This window comes from Mus caroli, unplaced genomic scaffold, assembly GCF_978045245.1.
Source record: "Mus caroli unplaced genomic scaffold, Mus_caroli_1 scaffold_9, whole genome shotgun sequence".
Taxonomy (NCBI): Eukaryota; Metazoa; Chordata; class Mammalia; order Rodentia; family Muridae; genus Mus; species Mus caroli.
This window is the reverse complement of record NW_028227264.1, coordinates 50,772,914-50,782,255: the sequence shown is the minus strand read 5'-3', so window position 1 is coordinate 50,782,255 and position 9,342 is coordinate 50,772,914. Positions and strand designations below refer to the sequence as shown.

General features: G+C 40.2%; 1 protein-coding gene across 1 annotated transcript; it reads left to right on the top strand.

The window, feature by feature from the left end:
- The first annotated feature begins 2,012 nt into the window (after nucleotides 1-2,012).
- LOC110302679 (zinc finger autosomal protein) lies at nucleotides 2,013-5,061 on the top strand. Its single transcript, XM_021173466.3, has one exon. The coding sequence runs from the start codon at nucleotides 2,327-2,329 to the stop codon at nucleotides 4,550-4,552; it is 2,226 nt and encodes a 741-aa protein (XP_021029125.2). The 5' UTR covers nucleotides 2,013-2,326; the 3' UTR covers nucleotides 4,553-5,061.
- The last annotated feature ends 4,281 nt before the right edge of the window (nucleotides 5,062-9,342 follow it).

Below are 9,342 nucleotides of genomic sequence, written 5' to 3'. Positions count from 1 at the left end.
GGGGATAACATTTGAAATGTAATAAAAGAAAATATCTAATTAAAATATATATATATACATGACCAGCAGAACAATAGACAATATCAGATTTAGATTTCAAGGTGATAAAAGAGTTAAAAACAGCTGTGGCACAGTATGGCCCTACAACTCCTTTTACATAAGCTTCATTGGATACCGTGATGGAGTCAAATTTAAGTCCCCAAGATTGGAAAACTCTATGTAAGGCTACTTGGTCAGGAGGAGATTTCTTACTTTGGAGTTATGAATGGTGTGAAGCTAGTAAGAGAACTGCTTCGATGAATGCTCAGACAGATAAACCAGATTGGGATGCTGACATGCTTTCAGGAGAAGGTCAATATGAAGGCAATGCTTATCAGATTGGGTTTCCTGTTGGAGTGTATGGGCAGGTTGCAATGGCTGCCCATCACACTTGGAATCAATTACCGACTAAAGGGGATCTCAGTGGAAATTTAGCTAGTATTAGACAGGCTCCTGATGAACTTTTTCAGGATTTTGTGGATAGGCTATTCGACCATACAAAGCCCAGAGAGATATAGCTGGGTATACTCATCTTTGTGCAGAGATTGGGCCTTCATATAATCAGGGCTTGGCCATGGCCTCTGCTTTGCAAGGAACCACTGTACAAGCAATGCTATCATAAAAACAAGGGAATAAAGTATGCTTTAAATGTGGAAGTTTGGGTCATTTTAAAAAGTGATTGTCCTAGGAACTTAGGTGATATCAATTGGCTTCACCCCTATTTAAAGCTTACTACAGGAGCATTGAAATCTTCCCTTAGTGATGGATTGTGGTCAGTACATGTGAGCCAAATTAACCTTTCTACTACAAGCACACTTTGGTCAGTGTCATTTCCTGGTATCCTCAGGATCTTGGTGTTATCATAACATTAGAAAACAAACTAGTAAATAGAGTCAGTAAATACCGTACCTCCAGGCATTATAAAAAAAAAAATGTCACCTACTCAGAAACTCAAAGTCATAAATCCAAGAACACCTAAGCAATGGCTAATGAATAAGTAAAAATTAAAATAAGTTGAAAATAAGGTTTCTCTGATGCTGTAATATGTAACATACTGAAGATTCCTCTAGCTTGAGAGATAAGAATATTGAAAATTAAATGAATAGGCAAAATTCATTGCTGGAAGAGTCTGAGCAACAACCAATCATGTATGTGGCTCCATTCCTTCCTCACTTCACAGGGACAGTTTTCAATGTCTCAGTCTTCTGTTATGGTCATCTTGAACCTTCCCTGCGATTCGGGACTTGGGGTGCAAAGACTGAGTTATCTACAATTAGACCATGGTTGAAGTTCTTTGCATGCACAGTTCATGTGCCTTCACATTGTTCCTGAACTGTCTTTGTTAGAGGTGGCAGATGAAGCAGATGAAGAAGCCTTCCTCCAGTTTGAAAGGATCACAAATGATGGATTTTGTTCCATTCAAAGCAGGAACAACTAAAATTGCCAGCAACAAGATTAGAGGATGGATGACTCTTCTGCTCTTCCCACCACTGCATTGCCAAGTTATATGATTCAGTAGAAACACGTCAGATTAAACTGTGCACACATGAAGACATTTATTTATAATCAGGTGCAGACATGTACTATATAACATGATCCTATTAAAACATATTTCCTACGGGGACCGGAGCCCGGACGCGGAGTGGAGTGTGCGCGCAGGGGTGTGTTCGCTCCCCGTGGCGGCCATTGCCCTCGTCGCCATGATGAGCACTTGGATCCCAGGCGCTTGGCGGCACCTTCCTGCCCAGCCTCCCACAGCCCCATGACTGGCTGCTGTTTCCACTGTGTTTCAGTTGAGCTGCCATGGCGGCCGTCTTGACGACGGAGCCACCTCATCTGTATGGCCCCGGGGCTCTGAGTCTTTCCCTGGCGCTTTGCTGACGCTTCAGGGTGATCTGCCGCGGTGGCAGTAGTGGAGCCAGAGACATTTTCTTAGGACTTTTATTTTCTCAGAGGTAGATAGACGTGACCGTTAGGGTGACCCTGGTGCGGTGCTTCTCTGCCAATCGTTGCTTTCATGACTCTGTGAATAAAGAAAGAAAAGTGATGGGAAAGTTCTCGCCACTCTTTTGACCAATAGGGGGGAAATGGCATCCTACGAAAGCGGAAGACTAACATATCGGAGGGAAGTTTTTGTGTTCCTTTCTGTGGAAACAAGTTTCTTGGGAGGCTGCGTTTGAATTTTGGTGCGTGGAACTGTGCCCAACTAACCTTGTAAGATGAATTGGGGAGCATCCCCTCTTTTTTGAAACAGGTGTTCTGGCTGATGAGACTTTAAAGGCCATGGATGAAGATGGACTTGAATTACAACAAGAAGCACCAAACTCATTTTTTGATGCAACAGGAGCTTGTTGCTCCACACATGGATGGTAATCAAATTGTTGTGGAAGTTCAAGAAACGGTTTATGTGTCAGATGTTGTGGATTCCGACATAATCGTACATAACTATGTTCCCGATGACCCAGATTCAGTTGTAATCCAGGATGTCATTGAGGATGTTGTTATAGAAGATGTCCAGTGTACAGACATCATGGACGAAGCAGATGTATCGGAAACAGTCATCATCCCTGAACAAGTGCTGGATTCAGATGTAACCGAAAATGATTCTTTAACACATTGCACAGTTCCAGATGATGTTTTAGCTTCTGATACTACTTCAGCCTCAATATCTATGCCCGAACAAGTCTTGACAAGTGAATCTATACATGTGTCTAACGTTGAACATGTGGTTCATGATAGTGTAGTAGAAGCAGAAATCGTCCCAGATCCTCTGGCCGCTGATGTTGTCTCAGAAGAAGTGTTGGTAGCAGACTGTGCCTCTGAAGCAGTCATAGATGCCAACAGGATCCCTGTGAAACAGCAGGATGAAGAGAAAATCAACTGTGAGGACTACATTATGATCTCTTGTGGAACTGTAGATATCGTCGAAAGTGAGCCTGAGAATGAACTTGGAGTTGAACCACTTGATCCAAAAAATAGTATTTGCGTTCCCAGGGAAAAGATGGTTTATATGGCTGTTAACAACTCTCAGCATGAAGAAGAAGAACTGAATGTCACTAAGATTGGTGATGAAGTTTATATTGAAGTGATTGTTGGAGAGGAGGATGCTGCAGCCGCAGTGCATGAACAGCAAGTGGAGGACAATAAAATGAAAACCTTCAAGCCGATTGCATGGGCAGCTGCTTATGGTAATAATTCTGATGAAATTGAAAACCGGAATGGCACTGCAAGTGCCCTCTTGCACATAGATGAGTCTGCTGGCCTCGACAGGCTGGCTAAACAAAAACCAAAGAAAAGGAGAAGACCTGATTCCAGGCAGTACCAAACAGCAATAATTATTGGCCCAGATGGACATCCTCTGACTGTCTACCCTTGCATGATTTGTGGCAAGAAGTTTAAATCGAGAGGTTTCTTGAAAAGACACATGAAAAACCATCCTGAACACCTTGCCAAGAAAAAGTACCGCTGTACTGACTGTGATTACACTACCAACAAGAAGATAACTTTACACGATCACCTAGAGAGCCACAAGCTAACCAGCAAGGCAGAGAAAGCCATAGAATGTGATGAGTGTGGAAAGCATTTCTCTCATGCTGGGGCTTTGTTTACCCATAAAATGGTGCATAAGGAAAAAGGAGCCAACAAAATGCACAAGTGTAAGTTCTGTGAATATGAAACAGCTGAACAAGGCCTATTGAATTGCCATCTTTTGGCAGTCCACAGCAAGAATTTTCCTCACATTTGTGTAGAGTGTGGCAAAGGTTTCCGCCATCCGTCAGAACTCAAAAAGCACATGCGAATCCATACTGGAGAAAAGCCCTATGAATGCCAGTACTGCGAATACAGGTCCGCAGATTCTTCTAACTTGAAAACCCATGTAAAAACTAAGCATAGTAAAGAGCTGCCATTCAAGTGTGACATTTGTCTTCTGACTTTCTCAGATACCAAAGAGGTGCAACAACATGCTCTTATCCATCAAGAGAGCAAAACTCACCAGTGTTTGCATTGTGACCACAAGAGTTCAAACTCAAGTGATTTGAAACGACACATAATTTCAGTTCATACGAAGGACTATCCTCATAAGTGTGACATGTGCGATAAAGGCTTTCATAGGCCTTCAGAACTCAAGAAACATGTGGCTGCCCACAAGGGTAAAAAAATGCACCAGTGTAGACATTGTGACTTTAAGATTGCAGATCCGTTTGTACTAAGTCGCCATATTCTCTCAGTTCATACAAAGGACCTTCCATTTAGGTGTAAGAGATGTAGAAAGGGATTTCGGCAACAAAGTGAGCTTAAAAAACATATGAAGACCTACAGTGGCCAGAAAGTGTATCAGTGTGAGTACTGTGAATATAGCACTACAGATGCCTCAGGCTTTAAGCGACACGTTATCTCCATTCATACAAAAGACTATCCTCACCGCTGTGAGTACTGCAAGAAAGGATTCCGAAGACCCTCGGAAAAGAACCAGCACATAATGCGACATCATAAAGAAGTTGGCCTGCCCTAACAGTACTCTTCATAGCTGTTTGTAGAGAATCTGGCCTTGAAACAGAAAATTCATTTAAAAGCCAATCAGTCTTGTTCACATACAATACTGTATATTGATTTATGCTGTGTACAAATAGGATTATTGCTTCTAGTTGACTGTTTTTACATTTTGTTCAATAGTGTGTTCTGGATTCTATTCAGTTTGTTTAATACATGGGAAAAAAGCAGCAACACGCTAGTTGCTTTTACTAAAGTAATCCCTGATTCTATACTGAAGTTTTCTATCTTAGAAGTTTTATATTTATTTTAAAATATTTACCTTGCTTACCTTGATGGTACTCTTGTAAGACCAGCTAACTCATGGTAACTCTGCATTGGTAACTGAAGGGATTCATGTGGACTTTTTGTCTCACAAATTTCTCACAATTAAATCGTCAAGAGACATCTAATGGAATGGGAGATTTTGTATGGTGAGGTCTCATGCTCGTAACATGGAAGTCATTTACTTGTCTTGCTTAGTATTGTAGACTGTATGATAATGAAAGTTTTCCTATGAACTCTTGTGTCCCTGACATCGCTGTGTAGAAGGGCAGTAGCTGGGTTTGTGTTTACCTTTCTTTCTGATTGTTTTTCCTTTTTAGTGGAGAAAATATACTTTCTTTTCTTTAGACTCTTTCTTTACATCTTCTGTCAGTGTAGTAAACTTTTAGAAAACCTTGTATTTTGGTTATTTTATCTGTGCTGCTTTGTCTTGAATGGTCGTGTGCTCCAAATGAAATTTAACTGAAGACTGCATTTTGGAATCTCCTAGGGGTAACTTGTGGCTCATAGGATCTTTTGCAACTTTATATATATAAATGTACCCTGAATTATATCTATCTATATATACACATATATATGTAACATGTATCTGTGTGTATTGCTTATTTTACATACATATAAACAAAACACCCAGTAGTAGTTCTTTAAAATCTGTAATGAAAAGTATTAAATTTACAGTAACGTGAAAGATCCAGGGATGCAAGACAGAGCATTTTGTAAGTCTTGCTCCTTAGAGAGACTACTCAGGTGAAGAATTAGAAGGAAAATAAGGACACTAGTATTCTTAAAGAGTAAAGGTATTTTCTTCTAAATATCTTTGGTAATTGAAATAATTGAAAAATAGAGGTTAAGATGTTTATAGATACAATGTTTTCATACAGTTTCAACTCCAAGCCTTTATATTTTTCTGAAAAACTAATGGGTACCCAGACATGAATCCCCCAGTTCTCTCTGATAAGCTGGAGAGGGAACTCTTGTCTGACCAAGCGAGGGGCACAGAAAGGGAGTGATGGCTCCATGGACCAGTGAACGGGTGCTAAGGAGGACTTAGTCTCGGCCAGTTGAGCCTGCTCTGTTAGTTCTTAGTTAACTAGAAAAACTTAACACTCACTTGTCTTGGATTACACGATAGAGGTGTGGTCCAAGTGTGTGAACAGTCTGAGGCCTCACTTGGATCCTTACCAAGTCTTTCACAGTTTTGTTTTTGAGAGCTGGCAATTTATAGCATACAGGTCTGATCGCTGATGAAATTTGTAAAAATAAGTTGGATATTAAGATTTTTGTTAAGATATCTTTTTGGAAAACCATTTCTAGAGTCCCTGGAATTGGCTGTTGGCACACGGGTCTGGCACATCACGGGAGACTTAGACGTTTCTTCCCACTTGATAGCTGCCTTGCTGCCTCATTATGGTGCCTTTTGTGCCGTTAGTTTTGACCTTCCATCCTTCTTTGTCATCAAGATTTGTATTCAAAAATTATATTTTGGGGGTTAGATGTCTAGAGTATTTGGTGTTTGCCAAACCTCTGTAGTGCTAGATTGATTTAGTCTAGTTCTAAATCAAATTTTTAAGGCTGGTATGAAGGCCATCCTCAATGCCAGTCGATGCCAAGGCAGGGTTCCCTAGGCTTCCCATCCACTAGGGACTCCTTTGACCTTTGTAGCTTCTGCAATGTGCTTTAAGAAATACATCACAACTATGATTTGTTTTATTGCCCTGTTATTCTTGAAAGCTGTCTTTTTTTGTGAGAACTTTTAAAACCTACTTCATTTTTCCCCAGAAAAACACCTGACATTGAAATTTATGAAATTTAAGAATCATCTATAATCAGTACAGAACAAATGATTGGATTATTTAACATATATTTTTTAAGTAAGCTGAAAGATAAGGAACAGTTTACACAATTTATATTTCTCTTTACATAATCTGGAACCACACAGTTCTTTTCTTTTTAAAGCACAATATTGAAGCCTTTAAAAGGTATTTAAGAGTTTGGTCACGTGAATATAAAATGTCTCTGTATACAAAGAAAATGAAGTAGTCACTGTTATGTACTGACATCAGTTACAACCTAGTTTTAATTCGTAAAACAATTTTGATTAGCAAAGCTAAAAAAGGGGTGTTTCAGTTAAATGTTTTAAAGAGGTACGGATTTTTACAAGGACATAAGTTATTGTTCTGTAGAAATATCCTATTAAATATTGTATGTCCCTCCCTCTGTATACTTTGTAAAAAAAAAAAAAAAGTAAAATACATAAAAAGAAAATCATATAGGGGATGTGTGACATTATTGTAATTCTGTACTTGAGAATAACATGCAAAAATAAAAATCAGAATATTTTCCTGTTTAAAAAAATCATATTTCCTGGAGTACTCCTATTACAAAATAAATGTTTGTACCTCCAAAACTAATATATTAGGATTCTAGACCTCAGTGTGACAGGTTTCGTAAGTAGGACCTCTTGTCCATAACTAAGTTCAAATGAACTCGTGAGGGTAGGGCTCTCACTACAAAATTACAGGCCTTATAAGAAAAGCACTAAATTGGCTGGAGATGCAGCTTGGTGGTTAAGAGCACTGGCTGCCCCTGCTCTCTTCCACGTGTGTAGGCACAGTTAAGTCAGCTGTGTATAAGTGAGGAGAAGCCTCAGGAAAACCCAACCTTGCTCACCTCCTCAGCCCTTATGGCCACTCTCCAGAACTGTGAGAAATGTATGTTGTTAGAGCTACCTAGTCTATGTATGCTGTGGTCCCTGCTAGTTATTTGCTGGCCTTTCCTGTATCTTCTTGAAAGGATGAAGGTGTGTATTCAGTGTTTTTGTGCTAGAGAGAACAATGTAGGGATGGAGAGAATCAATCTAGTTTACAATCTCAGAAATATCCTTCCATCATGTTAGAGACAGCAGAGTGGACAGGGTGGTTCATATCCTGACACCCAGGAAGTAAAGAAAGAGCTGGAACAATTACAGTTCCTGAGGAAACCACTCAGTGACCTACCAAGAGGCCCTAACTCATCCCTTTTACCAGCTCCCAACCTTCTCATACGATTATGAATCCATCTAAGGATTTGTGCACTGTGTCGGAGTCCTCCAGATGAGATCATCTCTGGAAATGAGCTCCTAGGCACCACTAGAGGTGTGCTTCACTTGTCTCCCATGCATTTCTCAGTCACACTGACAGTTAATATGCACTACCATAACACCTGCTCAGTCTTTTTAATCAACCATGTGCTATACTCTTCTTGACTTATGAGGTTGCAGTCACATAAGGTCATCATAGACCAGGTATCTGATTTGAAATGCATTTAATATACCTACCTACCAAATTTCAGAGTCCAACCTAGCCTACACCTTAAATATTCTCAGAACATTTACATCACCTAACAGAAAACCTGTTTTGTGACAATTCATTGAATATCTCATATAATTTGTTGTAAACCATATTTAACATGAAAAATGTGGCAAATATCAATATGGTTTTCCACCTCCATAAAGCCAAAAAGGTTGTCAATAACCCATGCAAGATGGAAGATTAGAAACCTCTTCCATGTGGCTCAGTGAGAGAAAAATGGTCAGGATGGTACATAACAATTTCTATTCCTATAGGAGACAATGGCTGTAAGTGAACTTAAGAAACCAGGTGAGATCCCTATGGATTACCTGACGGCTATTAGCACATGGCATCCTACCACAACAAGAGGTCCAGCAATGTCTGTGGGAATTGTAAGGAAGTGCTTATCCTAGCACACACTATCTCTGCAGGGACAGGTAAATAAACCACTAAAGGCTAAACACATTATTGGCAGTGATGCCTGGCAAAAGAAGACTTTGACACTGAAATCAGGCTTAATTGCAATAACCACTGGACACTGGATTACTCTCTCCTGTCCCACAGCATTGTAGACTGCAGAGGAAGCACTTCCACATGGCTGGGAGCAAGAATGAGAGTCTCACACACCTCTGAGGGCCAGAAGCAAAGGTGCAGCTATGAACTCAGAAAAGGCACATGAAAGTAGAAATGAAATTGTCTGGAGAAACAAATGAAGTTATGGAGGAGGAATGAGAGTGATGGAGAACAGGGTACTGGAGGAGCACAACTTAGGATTTCTATTGCTGTGATAAAATGCTGTGATTATAAGCAACTTGGAGAGGGAAGGGTTTACTTCATCTTATACTTTATAATCCATCATCCAAGGAAGTCAGGCCGGAACTCAGGGCAGAAACCTGGGGTAGAAACTGCAAAGGCCATGGAGGACCACTGCTTACTAGCTTGCTCTGTGTGGATTGCTCAGCCTTCTTTTTTATAGCACTCATAACCACCAGCCCAGAGGTGGTATTATCCACTTGGGCTGGGTCCTCCCCTATCAATTACTAATTAAATTTGCTAAACACATGAAACTCAAGAAGAACAAAGACCAAAGTGTGCACACTTTGCCCCTTCTTAGAATTGGGAACAAAACACCCATGGAAGGAGTTACAGAGACAAAGTT